This window comes from Eretmochelys imbricata, chromosome 5 (genome assembly GCF_965152235.1).
Source record: "Eretmochelys imbricata isolate rEreImb1 chromosome 5, rEreImb1.hap1, whole genome shotgun sequence".
Classification (NCBI taxonomy): domain Eukaryota; kingdom Metazoa; phylum Chordata; order Testudines; family Cheloniidae; genus Eretmochelys; species Eretmochelys imbricata.
Window position 1 is genome coordinate 26661238 of NC_135576.1, and position 26114 is coordinate 26687351.

The following is a 26114-nucleotide window of genomic DNA, read 5'->3' on the forward strand; positions in this document are numbered from 1 at the left end:
TAACTTTGGATCCTTAAATCTGTTCATTCATGTAAATCTAGTTAGATCCTGTTGGATTCTTCAATAAGAAATCTTCAGTTGTCTGCAAAGATAGTTCTAGAACTCAAATACTGTTTCATCCCTGCCAAGGCAGTGAGATTTTTTCCAGGGCTTCCTCTGAGCCTAACAGGACTTCGGGTATGTCTACTCTACGAAATTAGGCCGAATTTATAGAAGTCGGTTTTGTAGAAAGCGGTTTTATACAGTTGATTGTGTGTGTCCCCATAGAACTGCTAAGTGCATGTAGTCGGCGGAGTGTGTCCACAGTACCGAGGCAACCGTCGACTTCCGGAGCGTTGCACTGTGGGTGGCTATCCCACAGTTGCCGCAGTTTCTGCCGTCCATTTGAATTCTGGGTAGAAATCCCAGTGTTTGATGGGGCTAAAACATTGTCACGGGTGGTTCTGGGTACATATCGTCAGGCCCCTGTTCGTTCCCTCCCTCCCTCCCTCCGTGAAAGCAAGGGCAGACAATCGTTTTGCGCCTTTTTTCTTGAGTTACCTGTGCAGACACCATACCACGGCAAGCATGGAGTCAGGTAACAGTCACCGTATGTCTCCTGGGTGTTGGCAGACGTGGTACTGCATTGCTACACAGCAGCAGTTAATTGCCTTTTGGCAGCAGACAGTGCAGTATGACTGGTAGCTGTCATCGACTTAGTCCTGGGTGCGCTTTTAATTGGGCGCCTGGGCAAACATGGGAGTGACTCAGCCAGGTCATTTCCCTTGTTTCGTCTTGTAGCAATTCAGTCCTACCGGCAGTGCACTGTCTTTTAACCTCCAGCCAGCAGAAGATGATGGCTAGTCGTCATACTGCACCGTCTTCTGCCGAGCACCCAGGAGATGATGATGGCTAGCGGTCGTACTGCACAATCTGTTGCCAGCAAGATGTATAAAGATAGATGAAGTGGCTCAAAACAAGAAATAGACCAGACTTGTTTTGTGTTTCATTTTCTCCTCCCTCCCTCCTTCGCAGATTCTGGGCTCGGGAAACAAGCACAGACTGGTGGGACTGCATAGTGTTGCAGGTCTGGGACGATTCCCGGTGGTTGCGAAACTTTTGCATGCGTAAGGGCACTTCCATGGAACTTTGTGACTTGCTTTCCCCTGCCCTGAGGTGAAAGAATACCAAGATGAGAGCAGCACTCACAGTTGAGAAGCGAGTGGCAATAGCCCTATGGAAGCTTGCATTGCCAGACAGCTACCGGTCAGTCGGGAATCAATTTGGAGTGGGCAAATCTACTGTGGGGGCTGCTGTGATGCAAGTAGCCACCGCAATCAAAGATCTGCTGATATCAAGGGTAGTGACCCTGGGAAATGTGCAGGTCATAGTGGATGGCTTTGCTGCAATGGGATTCCCTAACTGTGGTGGGGCCATAGACGGAACCCATATCCTTATCTTGGCACCGGAGCACCAAGCCGCCGAGTACATAAGCCGCAAGGGGTACTTTTCAATAGTGCTGCAAGCACTGGTAGATCACAAGGGACATTTCACCAACATCAACGTGGGATGGCCGGGAAAGGTACATGACGCTCGCATCTTCAGGAACTCTGGTCTGTTTCAAAAGCTGCAAGAAGAGACTTTCTTCCCAGACCAGAAAATAACCATTGGGGCTGTTGAAATGCCTATAGTTATCCTTGGGGATCCAGCCTACCCCTTAATGCCATGGCTCATGAAGCCGTACACAGGCAGCCTGGACAGTAGTCAGGAGCTGTTCAACTACAGGCTGAGCAAGTGCAGAATGATGGTAGAATGTGCATTTGGACGTTTAAAAGCGCGCTGGCGCAGTTTACTGACTCGCTTAGACCTCAGCGAAACCAATATTCCCACTGTTATTACTGCTTGCTGTGCACTCCACACTATCTCTGAGAGTAAGGGGGAGATGTTTATGGCGGGGTGGGAGGTTGAGGCAAATCGCCTGGCTGCTGGTTTCGCACAGCCAGATACCAGGGAGGTTAGAAGAGCACAGGAGGGTGCAGTGCGCATCAGAGAAGCTTTGAAAACCAGTTTCATGACTGGCCAGGCTACAGTATGAAAGTTCTGTTTGTTTCTCCTCGATGAAACCCACCGCCCCTTGGTTCACTTTACTTCACTGTAAGCTAACCACCCTCCTCTCCTGCCTTCGATCACCGCTTGGAGAGGCAATAAAGTCATTTTTGCTTCACATTCATGCATTTTTTATTCATTCATCACACAAATAGGGGGATAACTACCAAGGTAGCCCAGGAGGGGTGGTGGAGGAGAGAAGCACCAGGAGAGGTGGTGGAGGAGGGAAGGACAAGGCCACACAGCACTTTAAAAGTTTACAACTTTAAAACTTATTGAATGCCAGCCTTCTGTTGCTTGGGCAATCCTCTGGGGTGGAGTGGCGGGGTGGCCGGAGACCCCCCCCACCGCGTTCTTGGGCATCTGGGTGAGGAGGCTATGGAACTTGGGGAGGAGGGTGGTTGATTACAGAGGGGCTGTGGCGGCGGTCTGTGCCCCTGCTGCCTTTCCTTCAGCTCAACCATATGTTGGAGCATATTGGTTTGACCCTCCAGCAGCCTCAGCATTGAATTCTGCCTCCTCTCATCACACTGCCACCACCTTTCAGCTTCAGCCCCCTCTTCAGCCCGCCACCTCTCCTCCCAGTCATATTGTGCTTTCCTGCACTCTGACATTGTCTGCCTCCACGCATTCGTCTGTGCTCTGTCAGTGTGGGAGGACAGCATGAGCTCAGAGAACATTTCATCACGAGTGCGGTTTTTTTTGCCTTCTAATCTTCATCAGCCTCTGGGAAGGAGAAGATCCTGCGATCATTGAAACACATGCAGCTGCTGGAGAAAAAGAAAGAGGCAGTGGTATTTAAGAAGACACATTTTCTAGAACAATGGCTACACTCTTTCACGGTAAACCTTGCTGTTAACATTACATACATAGCACATGTGCTTTCATTCCAAGGTCGCATTTTGCCTCCCCCCACCACGTGGCTAGCCCCCCCCCCCCATGGCTAACAGCGGGGAACATTTCTGTTCAGCCACAGGCAAACAGCCCAGCAGGAACGGGCACCTCTGAATATCCCCTTAAGAAAAGCACCCTGTTTCAACCAGGTGACCATGAATGATATCACTCTCCTGAGGATAACACAGAGAGATAAAGAACGGATGTTGTTTGAATGCCAGCAAACATATATTGCAATGCTTTGTTGTACAATGATTCCCAAGTATGTGCTACTGGCCTGGTGTGGTAAAGTGTCCTACCATGGTGGGTGGAATAAGGCTGCCCTCCCCAGAAACCTTCTGCAAAGGCTTTGGGAGTACATCCAGGAGAGCCGCAAATGCCAGGGCAAATTAATCATTAAACATGCTTGCTTTTAAAACATGTATAATATTTTAAAAGGTACACTCACCAGAGGTCCCTTCTCCGCCTGGCAGGTCCGGGAGGCAGCCTTGGGTGGATTTGGGGGGGACTGCCTCCAGGTCCAGGGTGATAAATAGTTCCTGGCTGTCGGGAAAACTGGTTTCTCCGCTTGCTTGCTGTGAGCTATCTACAACTTCATCATCATCATCTTCCTCGTCCCCAAAACCTGCTTCTATGTTGCCTCTATCTCCATTCAAGGAGTCAAACAACACGGCTGGGGTAGTGGTGGCTGAACCCCCTAAAATGGCATGTAGCTCATCATAGAAGCGGCATGTTTGGGGCTCTGACCCAGAGTGGCCGTTTGCCTCTCTGGTTTTCTGGTAGGCTTGCCTCAGCTCCTTAAGTTTCACGCGGCATTGCTTCGGGTCCCTGTTATGGCCTCTCTCCTTCATGCCCTGGGAGATTTTGACAAATGTTTTGGCATTTCAAAAACTGGAACAGAGTTCTGATAGCACGGATTCCTCCCCCTATATAGCGATCAGATCCCATACCTCCCGTTCGGTCCATGCTGGAGCTCTTTTGTGATTCTGGGACCCCATCATGGTCACCTCTGCTGATGAGCTCTGCATGGTCACCTCTGCTGATGAGCTCTGGCCAGCGTGGCAAGCTGCAGGTGACTATGCAAACAGGAAATTGAAATTCAAAAGTTTGCGGGCCTTTTCCTGTCTACCTGGCCAGTGCATCTGAGTTGAGAGCGCTGTCCAGAGCGGTCACAGTAGAACACTCTGGGATAGCTCCCGGAGGCCAATACTGTCTAATTGCATCCACAGTACCCCAAATTCGACCTGGCAAGGCCGATTTAAGTGCTAATCCACTTGTCAGAGGTATATTAAGGAAATCAATTTTAAGAGCCCTTTAAGTCGAAAAAAAGGGCTTTATCGTGTGGACGGGTGCAGTTTTACATCGATTTAACGCTGCTAAATTTGACCTAAACTCCTAGTGTAGACCAGGGCCTAGCCCCCATTCTCTTTTCCTGGGAAAGCATCCATTTCTGCTCTTGAGGATCAGATCTTTCAGATGTAGCCTCTACTCAACTCTGGAAATTCCCTAATTTTAGTCGTCTTCTTACAGGTCCAAGTAGACTCTACTACTGTTGTTGAGATCTTGTTCGTGTACTTCTAAGTTCTGACTCTCTTGGCCATAACAGGGATGAAGTTTTTTGAACCAGGATGTAATTAATCTGGACTAGAATTTGACCAGGACACCCAGGTTCACACTCCAGATCTTGGATGATGTGCTCTGGTTGCATAGGTCCCTTAGCTATTCACAGTCTTTGTACTTGGGTTTTCCCATCTCCTTGGAGGTTTGCTTATGTTTCTTTTGCTCCTTGGCCAACTATCTAGAAACGAAAAAGGGAAAAAAAAATATTTCAGGAATCTCCCTTTTCATTCTTCTCAAGGAGAAAATAGTTTTGTGACTAAGGGAAAATATTCTTCAGGCTGCTTGTCTGATAAGCAGTCAAATGTCAGTGATATAAGTAAAGAGGGAGATGGTTTTTCCATTCTCTCCTCATCTCTTATCTCAGAAATAAGGCCAAATTTTATTTCCTTCATCAGTGTGGACATTGGCAACTTTTTAGATATTGGTTTTGTTTGGTTAGAGACTATTATGATTTATATTGTCTGTATTACAGTAACATCTAGAGGTTCTGGGATTGCGGACCCATTATTCTAGACACTGTATGACTACATAGTAAGATAGTACCATCCCTGAAGAATTTACAAGTTAAGTATAGAAGATAGAAAAAGGATGATGGAAAGGATTTATCCTCATTTTACAAATAAGTGCTTTTGAAAATGTTACCCTTATTTTTTGTATCTGTCCCATTTTCAAAAGTGACTTAGGAGCCTAAATGTCTGAGCCACTGTAATGGTCCTCGGGGTCTGGTTGGGGAGTGTGGCCTAGTGGTCATGGCCACAACCCCTGACTGCTAAGGGGGTTGTGGGGAGGGGAATCCAGGCCCTCCCACTCCACCGGCTCTGACCCAGTGCCCTTTGGGCTACGAGTAGTCTGGCAACCAAGGCTGTTTAAGGCTGTCCTCCCTGGGCCTCTTCTCTCATCCTCGTCCCCCCAGGGATCAGCTCAGTCAAAGGCCTTCCCCTGGTGAGGAAATCCAAACCAAAAGAAGTAAGAGGGAGTTACTAATGTCCAAGGTCCACAGGATACTTCCCTCTCTGGTTGCCTCTTGGGTGGGTCCTCCCTTCCCTCAGGGAGGGCCCCTTTGGGCAGCTGTGTCAGAGCCTTCAGGCTTCCCTCTGCTTTGTGCTGCTGGAGCTGTGGGCTGCAGGTCTGCCCACCTCCAGCTCTGCCACCCAAATGAGCTAATTCCCTGCCTTTTAATTCCTCCATCAGATGGAGCATTTGTTGCAGGTGTGGTGGGGAAGGGCTGGCAGAGCTCAAAATAATCCCTTAACCCCTTGTTGCCCATTGTGGGGTTTGTACACCTGATCAGTCACTTCAAGTAAGATTTTCAAAAGTGCCTAAGTGACTTGTCAAAGGTCACACAGAAAGTCTGTGTTATATCTGGGAATTGAACCCCAATCTTTATGGCCCTAGTACTATGCCTTAATCACAAGACACTCCTTCTCCTTGGCTAAACATCTCATAAACCATTTAAAAGAACGGGCAATACATTAAAGTGGAAACTCTCTCCTATGTAGGCAGCTCTCATTCTTGTTTTATTCCATTTCCTGTGAACTCTAGAGTCTTATTTTTGTACAATTATAATTCATCTGGCAGCTATTGTAGCCTATTAACTTCTAGTTCAAGCATTTTCAATTTTTTTACAACCTACATTAGAAAAGATTCCACAGATAAATGCTTGATCTTAAAAAAGTCTTCTGTGATGTCCACAAATAAATGAGTCAATGTTCATTTTCCTGTATCTGTCTTTTTAAAAAAAGTCTTTTAATGAAAAACCCATTACAAGAACACAGATATTTTATGTGAATAAACTTGAGTATCTGCTTGATTATATTCCTGTATCCTCCTTCTTTCCTCATCCCCTTACCCTCCCTCATCCCCTTACCTCCACCTCAGATATAGATTTTAAAGTCTTTGAAGCAGGGATAATTTTTAAATGTCTATAAAGATCCTACCACACTTTTTTGAGCATTAAAATAACTATCCTCCAGTATTTGCTTTTATGATACTTAAGGCTACGATTTAATCATGGGTATTTTTCGTAAAAGTCATGGACAGGTCATGGGCAGTAAACAAAAATTCATGGATGACTGTCCATGACTTTTACTATATACCCCTAACTAAAACTTGGGCATGGGGGCCACAGGTGCTCTGGGGAGGAGGTTGTCCGGGGCACCACAGGTGCTGGGAGAGGTGGCCCAGGACCCCGCTGGTGCTGGGGGTGGGGACTGGGCAGCGGCGTGCGGCCCAGGACCCCCGCTGGTATGGGGGGGTGAGGGGCGGGTAGTGGCACATGGCCCGGGACCCCTGCTGGTGCTGCGGGGGGGAGAGGGAGGGTTGGCAGGGCTGACAGGGGCTCCCTACCCAGCTCCACATGTCCTTGCAGCTCCTAGGTGCTGGAGGGGCCAGGGGGCTCTGCGGACTGCTCCTGCCACAAGTGCTGGCTGTGTAGCTCCCATTGGCCGGAAACCACAGCCAATGGAAGCTGCGGGGGCAGGGCCTTTGGGCGCAGGCAGCGCGCGGAGCCCCCTGGCCCTCTGCCACCTAGGAGCTGCAGGGACATGCCAGTGAGAGCCGGGGAGTCCCCCACACCCTCCAACCCCTAGCCCGGAGCCCCCTCCCACACTCCACTCCCAAACTGCTGCTGCTGGCTCAGGAGCTGCTCGGGCAGCCCCTGAGTAAGCACTGGCTGCTGCAGAAGTCACAGAAAGTCACGGAATCTGTGACTTCTGTGACCTCGGTAACAGACTCGCAGCCTTAATTATACTTCATTAACATTAAACATACATATTTAATTGGTAAGAGAATAAAATGTTAAACTTCCGAAAATAAACATTATTATTATTTTATATATAATTTTCATTTTCCCCAAAGACAGTAATTTATTGTTGGGTAAGAAAGAGTTTGTGAGACAAAAAAGTTTCTCCTATCTCCTTTTCACAATTGCTATCATGCATAGGTAACCTGCCTCTTCAGAGTCTACCATGTCATCCTGGAGCTGCTTAAAGTATTAAATATGGGCATGGAGGCATGCTGAACCTTCTTTGTGGCCTGAAATTTGTACTTCTGACTATGAAGTAGTATTCTGGATATATTAATGTCCAATTTTTATTAAAACTCAAGGTTTGTAATGATTTGGCAGCAAGTCTAGATTGTAAAAGAGTGCCTTTGAAGTGATTTTTGGCTTTTGCATCATAAAACAAATATATAGTTTTTTTCCAGAGATTCTTTGTATGCAAAACCTATGCTTATTTTAAGTTGCTGTTAGGAGAATTAAATACAGTTACTGTTAATAACTAACCCTGAGCTAGTGGATTTACAGTGGGGAAGAGGATCAGATAAGTGTTGCCACAGAAGGGCATTGCCTCATGGACCATAAAATGCTAAATTAGTAAGTGACAGATTGCTTTCATGAGTTTTCAGCAAAACCTTAATTGTGCATTAATTTCAGTGATTTATTCAGCTTCTTTTAAAAGTAGGAGAAAAAAATACGTTGGTGTTGAATCAAAAGTACATTCTCTTCCATCTGAAGGAGGAAACCCCATAGACACATGAATACGTATTGCTTGAAAAATTTATAACAGGCTTAATAGCCAGAGGAACATACCTAGTTCCCAGAGGCTGCAATGAAAGATTTTTATGCGGGGAGGAGGCAAGAGCAGAGGCTAGGGCAGTGGTTCTCAAACTAGGGCCACTGCTTGTTCAGGGACAGCCGCTGGCGGGCCGGGCCGGTTTGTTTACCTGCTGCGTCCGCAGGTTCGGCCGATCGCGGCTCCCACTGGCCGCAGTTTGCCACTCCAGGCCAATGGGGGCTGCAGGAAGGGCGGCCAGCACATCCTTCGGCCCACGCCTCTTCCCGCAGTCCCCATTGGCCTGGAGCGGCGAACCGCGGCCAGTGGGAGCTGCGATCGGCCGAACCTGCGGACGCAGCAGGTAAACAAACCGGCCCGGCCCGCCAGCGGCTTTCCCTGAACAAGCGGCGGCCCTAGTTTGAGAACCACTGGGCTAGGGAGACAGCTCCCTATTGAGAAACCCAGTCCCCAGTTGCTAGGGAGGATGTTAGGAGTTTTAGAATCATAATCTATTTTTTGTCAAATGCTGAGCTAAGAAGATACTGAAACTATGTTAAGAATAGATATAGGTATCTCCACATGATAACTAATTGTTGTCTCATTAATGGAGTCCTTCCCACCAACTTGAAATTTATCCTGGCCACACTCTTGGAATTGCTCTTTCTAAGTAGCAAGTATTCATGACTTGTTTTATAGATTGATCAGCTTTATTCTGCCATGTAAATTTGACCCAGGATTTTGTATTGGGCACTACAGGAATCTATGTACCTTAGGAAGAAAGTTTCTTGGCGAAATAGAAAACTAAATATAAAACTTGAAGCAATTTGGAGCTTATTTCTTAAGTCACATATCCTTGACCTTGCATTTTTGTCAGCAGTAAATTAATATAACAATAGAGATAATTTCTGTTTTACTTGAATGGTTAATATAACAAGATCATTCTTTACTCTCATCCTCTAATCACTTTGGTGACGTTATTGTGGTACTGTGCAGCAGAAAATATTGCAGTCAGTGCTCAGTATTGTTTCCAGGTGCAATTACTTAGTATTTATTAAAACAAACTCTTCTTATACGCACACATTTTGCGCATGAGGACTGAATTTAGCTTTGAATGTGTAAGCTGAAGGGAGGCTTATCCACTTCTACGAACAGCTGCAAGAACTTGTCCCTTAGATCAATGGCTCTCAACCTTTCCAGACTTTTGTAGCCCTTTCAGGAATCTGATTTATCTTGCGTACCCCAAGTTTCACCTGACTAAAAAACTACTTGCTTACAAAATCGGACATAAGAATACAAAATTTCTTCCGTTCTAATTTTGTTTGTATGAAATTTTAGTTTGTACTGACTTCATTAGTGCTTTTTATGTAGTCTGTTGAAAAACTAGGCAAATATCTAGGTGAGTTGATGTACTCCCTGGAAGACCTCTGCTTACCTCCAGGGATATGTGTACCTCGGTTGAGAACTACTGTCTTAAATGGAACAGATACAAAATGGTGACCACAAGTTTGTTTGAGAATTGATTCCCATCGTACAGTATCCAGTGAATTCTTAGCTGTGTTCTGGCACGTGTTCCAGCTCTTGTATTAATCAGCTAGAGGGCTTGGTTTGGGAGACGGGTCCTTTTAGGTTTTTTTTATTTTTCCTGAAAGTTATGCAATGCCACCAGTCCTTCTCCTTCTTTTCCACCTTTGTATACCAAGTTTTGTGCTTGGGTTAAAATCCACATTCACTTCCTTGTGAAACTTTGTTGCTTTTGATGTTTTGTTTTGTTTTGTTTGCACCCCATTATGGAGTTGCAATAGCAGTTTCATAGTTAAACTTTGTAACTAGTTCTTCATTCTAAGATTTTTTTTTTAACATCTCCTATTAATCCCCTACTATTGGTCTTTCGGATTGCTGTTGAAAACACAAGGAAAAAGGAGTTTGAACAAAAAGAAAAAGGTTTGTTTAATGTATCTAAATTTACACTTACCTTGAGCTAACTTAGGTGGACTAGGTAATCTTTCCTTCACTGAACACCAGGTTCTCCTTTCAGCAAGGCACTGCTGTCTGTATAGAGATATCCAGAGATATGTATCAAGCCCCTCTGGCTGGGTCAGCTTGCCTCCCTTGATCCAGGGATCATCTGTACCCTGAAGAGACCTACCTCTTGTGACACCTATTCTACTGTTACCTGGAGTTACAAAAGTACCCTTTGATAAATATGTTTGTCCAAAAGTAAAATGTATAATACTCTGTAAATGTTATTATGTAGGCAATCAGGTAGGCACAACTCATGCAAAAAAATTTCTCTCACTGCAGGCATAGCCTCTAATCCCTGCATATTAGTTGTCTCATCGAAATACTATAGATATACTATATGTTTATTTTCAGAGCATTTATGTTTTAAGGATTTTCTCACCTCTGATACATCTTCATTTTAAAATTGGCTTAAGGTAATTGTATTTAATGAAAACATATTTTGTGTTTTCTAATTTTTTTCAGTCACCAAATCAAATCTTTACAGTATAGCAGCACGGGGGATGTCATTCTTGTTGTGTCTGGTAACTCTCAAGCTAAAGTTCTTGACAGAGATGGCTTTCCAGTAATGGAGTGTGTTAAAGGAGACCAGTACATTGTGGACATGGCAAACACCAAGGTAAGTTAAGAAACACGGAACTTTAAATTGTAGTGTTCTATACTGGTATGGTTGTCTTGTACTTTGATTTAGGTTATTTATTGTTCTGGTGATAGTCCTTGATATAAAAACATTTTGTTCCCTTCCAAGCTTTCCGTATAACAGTGGTGGCAAAACTTACTGACCCTCCGAGCTGCATACAGCAAACTTTAGAAGTTCAAGAGCTGGGTCTCGGGGCTTCAGCCCTGCTCCTGAAGCATGGAGTCTCGGCAGGCACGCCCCACGGAGCTGAAACCCTGATACCCCTCCACTGGACTGAAGCCAGAGGTGGTGCATGGTGGGGCACATGGGGTTACTGGCCTCCCTGATTTTTGCTAAGGTTTGCTGGTTCTTCTTAGTCACATGGTGCTGCTGAGCCCTCTCACTGCATGGCAGTGGCTGGAGCTGACAAGCTGGGAGCTGTGGCCATGAGGAGAGGCAGTAGGAAACACCTGGGAACTGCAGGGAGCGCTGCTGCGGGTAAGGCGGGGGGACATGGCTGAGGAGCGTGACTCAAACTGTGAGGGAAGACGAATATTTATATTGTGCCACGCCGCCGCCCTCCCCTCCCCCCACCGCCCCCCCAGCAGGCTCCAGTTGTCTCTGACAGAAGTCCTTAGCCCCACCACAGAGCAGAAGCCCTGAGCTCTGCCCTGCCCCCCAGTCTGGTAGATGCAGATCAGTTTTGTGAATAGTTTAAAATTAATAATTTAAGTGTAATGATAAAATCTACCACTCAGATTTGTGATAAAATTGCCTTATTTAGTGGTTGTAGGGCTGACTGCCAAGTAACTAGCCTAAGTCCTGTATTACTTGATGCTATTCATATCAGAACACTATTTCTTTTGGCTAGCAGAATATGTATAAAGCCGAATAACATTAACAGCTGTTTTGGTTCTTGTTTAATTAAAAATAATGCAGATTTTTTATCTTGTAAACTTTTGAAACCTCACTATATGATGGTCTTACAATCAAAGTGCTGGAGTAGTTATGCTGTCATATTGACTTTTAGGTATTTGTTCCCTGGTAATTTTTTTAAATAGTTGCTAAAACTGTCTCCATAATAACTCTTAAAAACAATCTGAAACAATTTCAATTTTAGTTTTGCAGGTGTGGTTTTTAAATTTTATGTAATATTATAGGAGTCCTTTGTTCTCTTCAAACTTATTTAATAAGCTTGTGCCAACACTTCAAACATGTCAAACTAACTAAACTACACAAAGGAACTGGATAAAGGCATTTTCCCTAAAAAAGATAGTTTGCTTATTTTTTTCCCGGTCTTTTCTTGAAATCTTGTTTTTTGCTCTAGAATATCAGTGGTTTAAATTCTGGTAAAATGTCCGCCAGCAGATATTTCCATCTTGAAGAAATGGGTCTGTCCACTCTCATCTTACAAATTATCTTTTATGAAAATACATTCTGATCCAGTTTCAGATCTGCTTCAAGGATCTAGTTATATTTTTTAAAACTCTCCATGCATTAGACTGAAAGGTGACTCAAGAGCACTCTATTCCCACAACTCACTCCAACAGGGAGTGGCTGATACAGCTCAGGGTGAAACTTGTAGATCATGGCATTTTTGGTGAAGGACACTTGGCTGTGGAAATCCCAAGCACTAGAGATCAGAGTGAGCTAGAGTCTTGTCTCCTTGTCTGGGTAGATTGTTCCATACTTCCATGAATTAAGTGATGATACAGTCCAGAGAAACTTAAATCTTTAGGTGACTTGCCATCATGTGAGAGAGAAAAGACAAATGGAAGAAGAGTGACAGGAATAATTGAATTCAAAGGCACAAGTAATCTAGTTAAAAAAAAAAAAAAAGGAACGAATAATTGTGTTTTGGGGGAAAATGGTGAGGGAGTGAACTGTAGGGTATATATTGAAGTTTTCCTAGCACTCTCAGTAACATTTAATGTAACAGGGTCAGGTTGCATTTTCAGCTCTGCCCCCAACTCTTTGTGAGCACCTGGCCCCTCACTCCAGGGACCCATGCCAGCTACTGTGCTGTTCCGTCCTTAGGGCTCAGCCTGTCTCAGTCCTTTCTTCTTCCACCTTTATATATAGGCCCAGATATAGCCCAGCCCTCTTTAATTAGCTGGATTGGGTTCACCTGCTCCAGTACAGGGGAGCTGAACTCAGCCTAGGCACAGAGACAGCTACCTTGTGACAGCACTATGAGACCCATGCACTCAGTGATGATTCTCTGTTTTATAAAAAGAAAAAGAGTACTTGTGGCACCTTAGAGACTAACAAATTTATTAGAGCATAAGCTCTCGTGAGCTACAGCTCACTTCATCGGATGCATACAGTGGAAAATACAGTGGGGAGTTTTTATATACACAGAGAACATGAAACAATGGGTGTTACCATACAGACTGTAACAAGAGTGACCAGAAAAGGTGAGCTAATACCAGCAGGGGGCGGGGGGGAGGGGAAACCTTTTGTAGTGATAATCAAGGTGGCCATTTCCAGCAGTTTACAAGAACAGTAGGAGGGGAAATAAACAAGGGGAAGTAGTTTTACTTTGTGTAATGACACATCCACTCCCAGTCTTTATTCAAACCTTGGGTAAAGTAGGTAAAGTAAAACTATTTCCCCTTGTTTATTTCCCCTCCTACTGTTCTTGTAAGCTGCTGGAAATGGCCCACCTTGATTATCACTACAAAAGGTTCTCTCCCCCCCCCCCCCCCCCGCTCTCCTGCTGGTAATAGCTCACCTTTCCTGATCACTCTTGTTACAGTCTGTATGGTAACACTCAACAACTTGTTTAATGTTCTCTGTGTATATAAAATCTCCCCACTATATTTTCCACCGTATGCATCCGATGAAGTGAGCTGTAGCTCACGAAAGCTTATGCTCTAATACATTTGTTAGTCTCCAAGGTGCCACAAGTACTCCTTTTCTTTTTACGGATACAGACTAACACGGCTGTTACTCTAAAACCTGTCTCTGTTTTATAGTTACATTTTGAGACCTATCAGCGAGTTTTTAATCCGTTTAATGTGTGCCATGTTAATTTTATATTCTAGTGTTCAATCAAAATATTGTGCAGAACTAGTCAAATGCCTTACAGAAATATGTCTATTACATCAACACTATTGCTTTTATCTCTCAAACTTGTAATCGCATTACAAAAAAATCAAGTTAGTTTGATCAGACTTTTTTTCATCATAAACCTATGTTGATTGACATTAATTATATTACCCTCCTTTAGGATCAGGGTTGGAAGGGACCTCAGGAGGTCATCTGGTCCAACCCCCTGCTCAAAGCAGGACCAATCCCTAATTTTTGACCCAATCCCTAAATGGCCCCCTCGAGGATTGAACTCACAACCCTGGGTTTAGCAGGCCAGTGCTCAAACCACTGAGCTATCGCTCCCCCTTTAATTCTTTATTGATGTGCAGTTCCAATATCTTGCCTGGAATGGATGTCAGACTAAGGCCTATAATACCCAGGTCATGCTGTTTACCCTTTTTAAATCTTGCCCAGTATTCCAAGACTCATTAAAAATCAATATTTAAAGTCCAGTAAGCTCCTCAGCCGGCTCTTTTTAAAAATCTTTGCATGCAAATTATCTGGACCCTGCTGATTTTAAAATCTCTAACTCCCCCAATTTATTATTGGAATGGAAAAAGTATCATCATCACATGTCATATGTCGACATGAACTGTTTTTCTCTAAATACAGAACAGAAATATTTATTGAACACTTCTGCCTTTTCTACATTATTTTTGATAATTCTACAGTTTCCATCTAGTAATGGATCAATACCATTGTTAGGATTTTTTTTGTTCTTAATAAACTTAAATATATTTATTATACTGTAACTCTGCTGGCCATAATTTCTCCTTGTATATTGATTGTTTTGAATTTTAAAAAAGCATCCAACTTGATGGTTGTGTATTACATTATTGGTATGAAGGACTGTTATTAAAAGACTGTCCATTTTACGTACAAAATAATTGTCAGTAAGGAATATGGTTAATAGTGCAGGTTATTTTAGGTGGAGAGCCTGAAAAATGAGGGGAAAGTAAATGTCTATTTGAAAAATGTGTTTGCTGTAGAATTTGGTTCTCATGTTTTTGTGTTTTTCCAGGGTCATACAGCAATGCTTAATACAGGCTGTTGGCATCCCAAAATAAAAGAAGAATTTTTGACTTGTTCCAATGATGGGTGAGTATAGGTGCATGTCAGTGCTAGAATGTTTTGGGGGTTTATCAGCTTTTGAATTTTAGGACCTCCATGTACCTTCCCCAGTTATAACTTGGTTGCAAACAGTCAATTGTGAACTTGTTTGTTGAGATCTGGAAGCCAGTGTAAGACTTGTCTATAATTTGGCTTCTAGAAGAGTTCATTGGTTTGTCTACATTCTTTATTTTTGTTAATATTATGGTGCTTTTGGTGATGACATAGTAGGAAAAATATATGGATGAATATACTGTAATATATTTCAAATTAGAAAAAAGTAAAAATGAGCCCCCAAATGTAGTCATTTTCACTGAGTGGCTGGATGTCTCAATGGAATTGTAGGAGGGATGGCACAACCTTTCACTTCAAAGTCATAGGTTTAAATATGCCCCAGGTAGGTATTAATTAATGTTACCATTTGACTGCTGTCCAGTAGACGACTGGAAATGAATTTGTGGTCTCAGTCTTGATCCTAGTGGACAAGTGTCCAGATCACAAAAATCAGTGATGTTTGGCACTAATTTACATCCTTCTTGGAACTTTAAGCAGTGAGGCCAAGAATTAAATGGGCATGGAGACTTAAATATACTGATACCATTGGTCTCCCCAGTGCTCAGGACTGAGGGCAGTGAAGGAAGTTTGCATTGCTGCTTCCTTGGCTTGTTTATAATCTCCTTTGTAATTAAACAGAAGATTCTGGTAACCTGTGCCTTCAATATGGCACTTTTCAAAATGATAAAAGCATTGTATCAACACTACTCACCCACACCCTTCCCTCCCCCAGTGAAACCTAATGCTCCTTGTTGGAAAGTTCACACAGTTTGATGGGGAAAAAAGGAGGCATGTGTACCAAAAAATAATATTTTAAACTACTAGAGTTTTTAACTTACAAAAAATAAACAAAACCATTGAAATCACATTTTTCAGTTCTTAAACAAAAAAGTAAAGCAAAAATTTCTCTGGTATATTCAGCTATATTTCTGAAGTGAAAGGATTTTAAAATATTTTGTTTCTCTTGTAAACACAAAGGGTAGACAGTTTTACTGCTCTACCACTTTAAAATTCAGTACTTTTACTTAGCTGAACAGTTTGTAGATAGCGAAAAATAAATTAAGAAATTATGTACTCTCAAGACTGTCTAATTTTGTCTGCATAAATATATGCTCAGCAATTATACCAAATATGGATTCAATGGCTCTCCCGTGCTTAAATTGCTGTGAATTAAAAGGGTTTGGTCAAGTGAGTAAAATATAAACAATGCTATAAATGGATGTGTAATTATATTCTCAGAGACACCAAATGGCTGACATTATAAGAAAAGTATTTGAAACCATCTAGCAAACTTCCCATTTCCGTTTAGGCTAGCAGCAGTTTTCTCCAATATGTGGATGTGCCACTTTAAAAGTAACAATTGGCACTTAATGTTAAATCTGCAGAAAAGCTTTTATAGACTAAAGAACATCTTTTGTCAGGAGAAAATTTATTTTTCATGTTAACAAGCACAACAAAGTGTCCATAACTTAAGCAAAAATTATTCTCAGACATTATCCATGCTGTAGGAAAGAAGAGTCTATGACAGTTTAGATAAAGTATGTGTTTATGAGGTCATCTGTTTCTGCAATATTATCACTTGAAAGAACTGAATATTTAGGAGATACAGTTACTAATTTAAAGAGACTAATTCTTGTAAGTCTTGTTCATTAGTTTCACTGTTTGAAGGTTTCTTTAGTAAACAGGATTTTAAGCATATATTTCACTGTGGAGTAATGGCACGTATTATGGTAATACATATTAGGTGAATTTCTGGCTTGATTGAAGTCAGTGGGAGTTTTGCCACTTCAGCAGGGCCAGGATTTCACCCACTGTGATCAGGTGGGTAACCTTCATGATTACAGTTTGTGTCACAGAATGGACAAGAGGAAGAATGGTGCTGAAGAAGTAAGAAAGAGGTCACTGCAGTCTTCTCCAGAATTAAAAAAAATAATTACTATAACGTTTTTCTTTAGTGATTTCAGAAAGTTTTTTTTATTTGGAAAAATAATTTCAGGATCATTGAAAAGATTGTGGAGCAAAGACACTTAGAGCTAAGCAGAGAAGTAGGTAGCCTCAGGCAGAAGCAGTCAAAAACTATGCTATTGGTTTGTGCATGCTAGAAACCATTTTTTCCTGAATTTTAAATGAAACCGTTATGGGAAAAAATTATTCTAATTACTCCAGAAAGTGACAATATTCGTATTTTCTCTGATTGTTTTGTATTTATTAGGGCTGTCGATTAACCGCAGTTAACGCACATGATTAACTCAAAAAAATTAACCACGATTAAAAAAATTAATCGCAATTAAACGCACTGTTAAACAATAGATTACCAATTGAAATTTATTAAATATTTTTGGATGTTTTTCTACGTTTTCAAATATATTGATTTCTGTTACAACACAGAATACAAAGTGTACAGTGCTCACTTTATATTACTTTTTATTACAAATATTTGCACTGTAAAAATGATAAAAGAAATCATATTTTTCAATTCACCTCATACAAGTACTGTAGTGCAATCTCTCTTGTGAATGTGTAACTTACAAATGTAGGAGTTTTTTGTTACATAACTGCACTCAAAAACAAAACAATGTAAAATTTTAGAGCCCGCAAGTCCACTCAGTCCTACTTCTTGTTCAGCCAGTCACTCAGACAAACAAGTTTGTTTACATTAGCAGGAGATAATGCTGCCCGCTTCTTGTTTACAATGTCATCTGATAGTGAGAACAGGCATTCGCATGGCACTGTTGTAGCCAGCATCGCAAGATATTTACATGTCAGATGTGCTAAAGATTCATATGTCCCTTCATGCTTCACCACCATTCCAGGGGACATGCGTCCATGATAGGTTCTGCTTGATAATAATCCAAAGCAGTTGGACCAACGCATGTTCATTTTCATTATCTGAATCAAATACCACCAGCAGAAGGTTGATTTTCTTTTTTGGTGGTTTGAATTCTATAGTTTCCTCATTGGAGTGTTGCTCTTTTAAGACTTTTGAAAGTATGCTCCAAACCTCGTGCCTCTCGGATTTTGGAAGGCACTTCAGATTCTTAAACCTTGGGTCGAGTGCTGTAGCTATCTGTAGAAATCTCACATTGGTACATTCTTTGCGTTTTCTGAAATCTGTATTGAAAGTGTTCTTAAAATGAGCAACATCTGCTGGGTCATCATCCGAGATTGCTATAACATGAAATATATGGCAGAATGCAGGTAAAACAGAGTAGGGGACATATAATTCTCCCCCAATGAGTTCAGTCACAAATTTAATTAACACATTATTTTTGTAATGAGCGTCATCAGCATGGAAGCATGTCCTCTGGGATGGTGGCCGAAGCATGAAGGGAAATATGAATGTTTAGCATATCTGGCACGTAAATACCTTGCAATGCCAGATACAAAAGTGCCATGTAAATGCCTGTTTTCACTTTCTGGTGACATTGTAAATAAGAAGAGGGCAGCATTATCTTCTGTAAATGTAAACAAACTTGTTTCTCTTAGCGATTGACTGAACAAGAAGTAGGACTGAGTGGACTTGTAGGCTCTGAAGTTTTACATTGTTTTGTTTTTGAGTGCAGTTATGTGACAAAAAAGAAAGAAAATCTACAGTCTGCACTTTCACGACAAAGAGATTGCACTACAGTACTTGTATGAGGTGAATTGAAAAATAGTATTTCTTTTATCATTTTTATAGTGCAAATATTTGTAATAAAAATAACATACACTTTGATTTCAACTACAACCCAGAATACAATATATATGAAAATATAGAAAAACATGCAAAATATTGAGTAAATTTCACTTGGTATTCTGTTTAACAATGCGATTAAAACTGTAATTAATTTTTTTGAGTTAATAATGTGAGTTAAATGCGATTAATCGACAGTTTGTTCACACAAGTGAATTTGCCTATGGCTCTGGCCTGAGCTGGTGTGTCATCCTCACAATGACATCTATTTCTCTTTTGTGAAAATGTAATTGCAATTTTCAGCTCATTAGAATAGGAACAGAACTGGAAGTAATTGACAAACATCATCCAGCTGATGAGTTTTTTGTGTATATTTATATAATTAACATTACATTTTGGTTATGCTGAGGTTTAGCATAGATATACATGTGTGAATACACAAACATTTAAGTGAAGCTAATGGTATCATTTGGGTGCTCAGCACTTTTGAAATTAGAGCATTTTTGTACCTGAACCCCTTTGAGGAAATCTTGGGAAGCTTCATAACAGTAAAAGTAAGATTTATTCCCCTCGCTCTTTCACAGAGCTCAAGTTCTTCCTTTCCTTCTCCTCTTTCTCTTCTCTCCCTTTTTCCCCAGTGTTTCTTGGAAGTTGCAGTTCCTGGACTCAAAGCTACAGGAACCGTCTACGAACTAACTTACAAACACAAACTGGGATAGGTATCTGTACTGAGCTAGATACAACACACTCTTTAATTTTTACAATGTTTACTCTAAACAGTCACTTCCAAATCATCACTTGAGTCCAGTAACAGTTTTTCAGTTTTTTAGGCAGTCTCCTTTGTCTCACACTTCTCCTAATGCCTATAGAGGCAAGAATGAGACTAGGCAGTGAATCAGTTCCTACTACTATAGATTTTCCCTCATCACTATTGGTGTCATCGATGTTCTGCAGTCCAAGATAGAAATGACCATTCTCCTTTTCAGCTTGTAGCTGATGAACTGTGGACCATCTTGAAATGTTCCTTTTCTTTCCATCTATTAATACAGTAGAATCTTGTCAGATTTCTATCATCTGCATGAATAGCTTGAACATCCTTTTCTGACTGTGTCACAGCTTAATGTGAGGAAAATCTCCAGTTTGAAACTAGTGAGGTTTAGCACCTTTCTTACAATCTATGTACTGTCTAAAGAAAAGGAGTACTTGTGGCACCTTAGAGACTAACAGATTTATTAGAGCATAAGCTTATAAGCTCTAATAAATTTGTTAGTGCCACAAGTACTCCTTTTCTTTTTACGGATACAGACTAACACGGCTGCTACTCTGAAACCTATGTACTGTCTGTATTTCTCCTGTTTGTTCTTAACATGTTCACAAATAATTTCATTTGAAGGTTTAGTTGAAAAAGAGGACATGTAAGCCCTTGACAGGTAGTAAGATATGTATTGGCATTGCATCCTCTTAACAGTTCAAAGGGTGATAAAACTTATTTCTGTGATCTTGCTTGTAAACTGATAAACTGCAAACTTTCTTTCACCAGTTTGTTCATTCTTGACTAGACCATTAGCTCTTAGATGATATAAAGAAACTGTTTTGTGTTTGATATCATTGCTGTTGAGATAGTATTGCATTTCTTCGGAGGTCAATTCTATTACACTGTCAGTTACCAATTCCTTGGGAAATCCTTCTCAGGCAAAGACTGATGACATGAACTTAATCACTATTTCAGTGGTAACCTTTCCAGTGGTGTAACTTCCAGCACTTTTGAGTAATAGTCTACCATTACTATGGCAAACCTTTGTGTAACAGGATGATCTTCAAAGGATCCCATTATGTTGAGAGCCAGTTTCTCCTGTGAATAGTTGGGATAATCAACTGGTGTGAGGGATGTTAAAGGTTTTCTATGACTTATCACTGCTAGCACAAGCTGTGCAATTCTTGATTATTTCCTCAAATTGCTTGTCCAGCCCTAGCTGCCAGAAGTCTTGTCACAGTCATCTTTGAGTTAGACTCATCTCCAGAAGTCCTTCATGTTTCAGGTGAATTCATCATTCTCAGAAGTGTAGGCACAACAAGATGATCGATTTTTGAAATCCATTTATGTACAAAGGACAGCTCATGTGATATATGTCTGTAGGATTGCAGGTATTCTGGTGTCATCATCTTGGAAGGCCATCTGTTAACTATATAAGTCTTTAGGTCCTGAAGTACCTTGTTTCTCCCATGTCTGTTGCCCACTCTGAGATTGTGATCACTCCTTGAGTTGTAGCAGAGATTTGTGCAACTGCAGTCTTTGTCTTTCTCTGTTGCACCCTCATGACAAGGTATGGGCAGGTGACACAGGCCATCTGCAGTGGTGTTCTTGGCACCTGGATGATACATTGCCTGGAAATCAAAGTTCATTAATTTGGTGGCCCATTTTGCAATTCTTGGAGTTGCTTGTCCAGAACCTCACATGATGATTAAAGCGGAGAGGGATTAAGATAAATCTCCTATCCCACAGGTAGGCTCTGAAGTGTCTTACTTCCCAGAAACCTTTTTCTCAGTGACAGAATAGGATTTTTCGGATTGGTCAGGGCTCTGGAACCAAATGCAATGGTTACTTCTTGTCCATTTTCTAGCTGAGTTAAGACGGAACCAAGACCATGATCACAAGGATCTGTTGTGACAGTAGTTTGCTTCTCAGAATCACAAGGGCTAAGAACTGGGCTGGTGGAAATTGCAGGTTTTGTATCGTTAAAGCTGTTCTTGCACACTTCATTTCATTCAAACCTCACATGACTTTCACTAGTTCTGGTTTTGGAGAGATCATATTTCCTAAATATGCCACTGTATTGGTATGGAAATGACATGTCTTCTTGCTGATCATCAAAGCTTTTCTAAATCCACATCCAGTTTCTCTACAGGTAGGTAACCTCTTCTTATTCAGCTATCCATGTACTTATTACACAATGTAGATTGCAGTTATCTGGGTTACCAGCAGAGAGTCTCAGAGTGTCATATTTGACTGTTTAGGGACCCACATGTTTCCACTGAGAACAAAACTGTAAGACTCCATTCTTTTGGGCTCTTCTATTAGATAAACAAAGCTGGTCTGCTGGCACATTACAAATTCCCTTGACCTGGGAATTATAGAATAAATCTGAAGTATACTCTTATTAACCAGCTTTAGTTCATGGCTTCTTTACACAGTTGTTATCAATAAAGATAATTCACTACAGTGCACCTGACTACAACTATTTGTTTTCTTTGAAAATATTCCAAATGATGGCTTTCATGTAAAAACCTAAGCCTTATAAGACCAAGTTGCAGTTTGTCTTTTGGGCTTAGATGAATATAGGGCATAACATTTTAATTGAGACAAAATGAGCAAATAAATATTTCTTTATCCTTGAATTAAAGATAAATAGCATTCCATTCTTGTGCTTTGCAGATAGTTAGCTAGCATTGTAATAGCATAGAGAAACTTCCGTGAACAGACCTGACATTTTTATTAGGAATGTGGTGGTTATCCTTATGTACGTACTTGAATAACACTAATGAATTAACATGGATCCTTTCTGAAGGAATTGTTTGTTTGGATGTACATAATTAACCAGAATAAAATCCTACACATGCTCTCTTGAAATGTAACAAATGACTTTGTTTGCTTCTCTGTGTCTTATAACATTTAAAGTAAAGTTACATCCAAAAGGTGTAATTTGCAAATATACGACCCCATCCAAATTGTTGATGAAAAGCACCACTTCTCCCTTTAGAGTCTGAGTGAGGACATGTATCCTTGGTAATGTGTTTGGCCATTATCCAGAGAGCATTTCTAGTATTTTAACATCAATATGTATTTACAATTGAAATGTTACTCTGATGTAGCCTTTTGCATTTCTTTTGTGAAAGAAAGCCTTCAGAAAAGGAGCTGTCCGTACTCATTAAATTTCTTGACCCTGAAAAGTGCTGAGTACCCCAGACATCTTAAAGTTAATGGAAATTGCAAGTACACATCACCCCACAGCAGGAGGCCCAGAATTAGTGTGTTAAAAGAAAAATTGGTGGTGGTGCTGGTATTCTATTAATAGAAGAATATAAATGTACCGTTTAAAGACATAAAAAACTTAGTTTATTTATATCATGAAAAAAATCAGTTGATTTTTATGTTAAAATAGAGGAGGAAGAGGAAATGGATCATTTTGTTTTTTCCTATCTGGATATTTTCTTATCACACATATGATGGGTATTTCTGTATGAATAAGCAAGAGAGCTGGGTGATGATAAATTCTACAGCAGCGGGTGTTTTGTGTCCCTAGTCTTACTTCCTTTCTCTTTTTCAGAAATAGAATCACAGCCAACCTTGAAATTTAGCAGTCCTGAGCTTTGTGATTTGTTGATGCAGCCAGGACTGTGGTTACTTTACAGCTGGTTTACTATTTTAAAAAAAAAATAAAAATCCTTTCCCAACTATTATCTCCCCTATCCTCTTAAAACCCAAGTTCATACTTATACGCTTTAAAATGTATCTTAGAGACTGATAATAACCAACCTCAAGGGACCTCCTTAATAAAACATTTAGTGCTTAATTCTGCTTAATTACACCAGTGTAAATCTGGAATAACTCAGTGTACTTCATTGACATCAGTGAAGTTACTTCATATTTACAGCAGTGTTACAGAGGGGTACTCAGACTTGTTTTCATTCTTACATTGGTCAAATGTATGATTCATAATTGTGGCTAAATGCTTTACTGGGTAACGTGTTAATGTTGGCATTTTCATTATTATTATTTTATTTACTTCAGGCCTATAGGTGTGTGCATAGCTCTTTATCAATAAATTACAGGACAGTTCCCTGCCCCAAGAAGCTTGCAATCTAAATTAGACTCAGTAGCATAACAGATTACCATAAAGGGAGCATGGAAGGGAGAATGTAATTAAATTCATTCCTAAAACTTGTTTTCTTTTGATATCTTTTATTAACTTGACACCAAAGAAGATAACAATCATGTAACTAACTTGGCAGCTCTACTGCCATAATGGAACAATTGCCAATAGGCTCAATTAAATTTGCAAATATGATTTGTTGTTCAGATATGCATAGTGTGTAATTTGTATGCTACACTAGAGAGAGGAGCAATGGAGCTTCTGATACTGTATAGCTTCTATGTAATATTGGCTATTATTGGCATTGAGAAGATGGTTGTTCTGTCTTTGAGTTATCCATAAAATACCATTTTAAAGATTTACTCTCTCAAGCAGTGATACTCAGACTGAGGCTCATGAGCAGCAAGTGGCTCTTTAATGTGTCTCCTGTGGCTCTTTGCAGCACATGGTATTAAAACACTGTATGTTTTAATTATAAACTGATCTAAGTTATTAACCAATAAGGATCCTTTTGCTATGTTGTTAACCAATTGAAATTGATAAAATAATACTTGGTTAGTCATTTTGAATAATATATATAAACTAAATGTTTCCCTTGCCATACTGTTTAAATATAAATATCTAGTACTATAATAAATGAAACAATGAATTCACACTACTGTGGCTTTTTTGGGTAATGTTGATCCTAATTTGGTTCTTGAACTACTAAGGTCAGAGTATTACTGCTCAGATATTTGCACTATTAGATTGTTTGTTTAATTTTTTTTATCCTTTTTAGTGAAGACAGGTACATTAATCACTATTTGATTAAAAACTCTAAGGGTGGGATTTTCAGAAGCACCTCAGAATATGTCTACACAGCAACTACACTGGTAGCTGCGGGTGTCTGTCTGCTGTGTAGATATAACCTAAGTGACTTTTGAAAATCCCACTTTAAGTGCTTTAAATTAAGAAAATGTGGGTTGTGCATTTTCCTTCTCAAAGATTTTTATCTTAAATTTGAACTTTTCGTAAATGTTTTGGGTTTTTTCCTATTTATATTCATTTTCTTTCTATCTCTAGATGGTGTCTCTAAATATTTATTTTAAATCAAGACATGGCATGCTTCTGAAATTCTAACGCATTTCTATGCTTGTTTTATTACAAATTCTGTAGATGGTCAGTACAGGTAAAATGACAGTCAGCTTTGGCAGTTGTGTTGGTTGGGGAGATAGCTAGTATTTATTGAGCATGCTTAATACGCAATTTAAAAATATTTGTTACTTTAATTATGAACCTATTGTGTTCAAACTCAGCAGAGGTACTTGTCTTCTTCAGTAAAGAAGTATGTGGCAAGTCTGAAGTATTTAAATCAAACCATGTATGAGTTATATGGTAACAGCCTCACTTTCAAAACAGGAAAACCATTTCCTCACCATCAGAGAATTAAAAAATTGCTTAATTTTTCAAAATAGAAAGTTTGGTTTTCCGTGAAAACTACAGGTTAGAATATAATGGCACAGCCTTTCTATGAAGTTGCACCTGTGACTATAATATCAGTGAAAGTGTGTGATAATAGTTAGGATTTTGATTGTACTCATAAAGGGACAGTTTCTTAGCTGGTGTAAATCAGGGTGGCTCCATTGATTTCAATAGGGCTATGTCAGTCTACATCAGGTGATAATCTAGACCCTAATATTCAAACTAGCATCCTAGCTTCCAGGTGGTCCTAAAGAATATGGCCTAATGGAGTGGGTTAATGCCTTGCAGGAAGAGCAATAAGTAGACCTAGATTCAAGGTAGCCTTACTTAGTCATCTTTTATTTGCCATTTGTAACTCCCTTCACCCCTGTGGGGACAGCTATTCCAGGGGAAAAGGTAATTCACTCCTGGTAGAGAGTGGCTAATGCCACTTCTTTCCCTCACAGGTCCTATCTAGTGAGGCTTTCTGTAAAATCCAGTCAGGGCTTCATAGGTGTCCCCGGTGCAGAGGTTGCTCAAGAAAGAATCAGACTCGATGTATTTCCTACCTTCCTGGCACTGACTCCCACAGAACAGCCCCTGTATTAATACATTCCCACTCTAGGTGGCCTAAACCACCACTCAAGTCCACAGCCTGCAGTCTGTGCACTTTCACTACTACATAGTAGTTCCCCAACCTGGTTAAAGCATGTTTACATCTTGCAGTATTGACAGGATTTAACTGCATTTTAATCATCTCTCTGAATTGTGTTAAAGACTGACATGTTCTAACCATCCAACTAGGTTGCTGGAGTTCTGGTCCAAGTGTTCCTAGAATTCTGTAAGATAAGCACTGATATTGGTGAGGTTATACCAGTATAGGCAAGAGCAGAATTTTTCCCAAGTAACCCCATTATAAGCATAGCTGTTGTATGATCTTGCTTTAATTTTTATTTTTGTATGTAGTGAATTGTATGAATTTTTGTATATAAGAATGGATTTGGAGAAATGTGAAAATTAAAACTCTTTATTTACACATGCCATCCAGCAGAGCTTTTTGGATAACATTACTATCGTGGAGA

At 40.6% G+C, this 26114-nt stretch overlaps 1 protein-coding gene across 1 annotated transcript in view; it reads left to right on the forward strand.

The window, feature by feature from the left end:
* The window catches only part of WDR70 (WD repeat domain 70), a 270222-nt gene that overhangs the window by 105844 nt on the left and 138264 nt on the right, over positions 1-26114 (forward strand). The window contains exons 8-9 of the mRNA XM_077816773.1: positions 10638-10791; positions 14906-14982. Of these exons, the coding sequence (XP_077672899.1) occupies positions 10638-10791; positions 14906-14982 (231 nt within the window). The remainder of the gene's footprint in view (positions 1-10637; positions 10792-14905; positions 14983-26114) is intronic.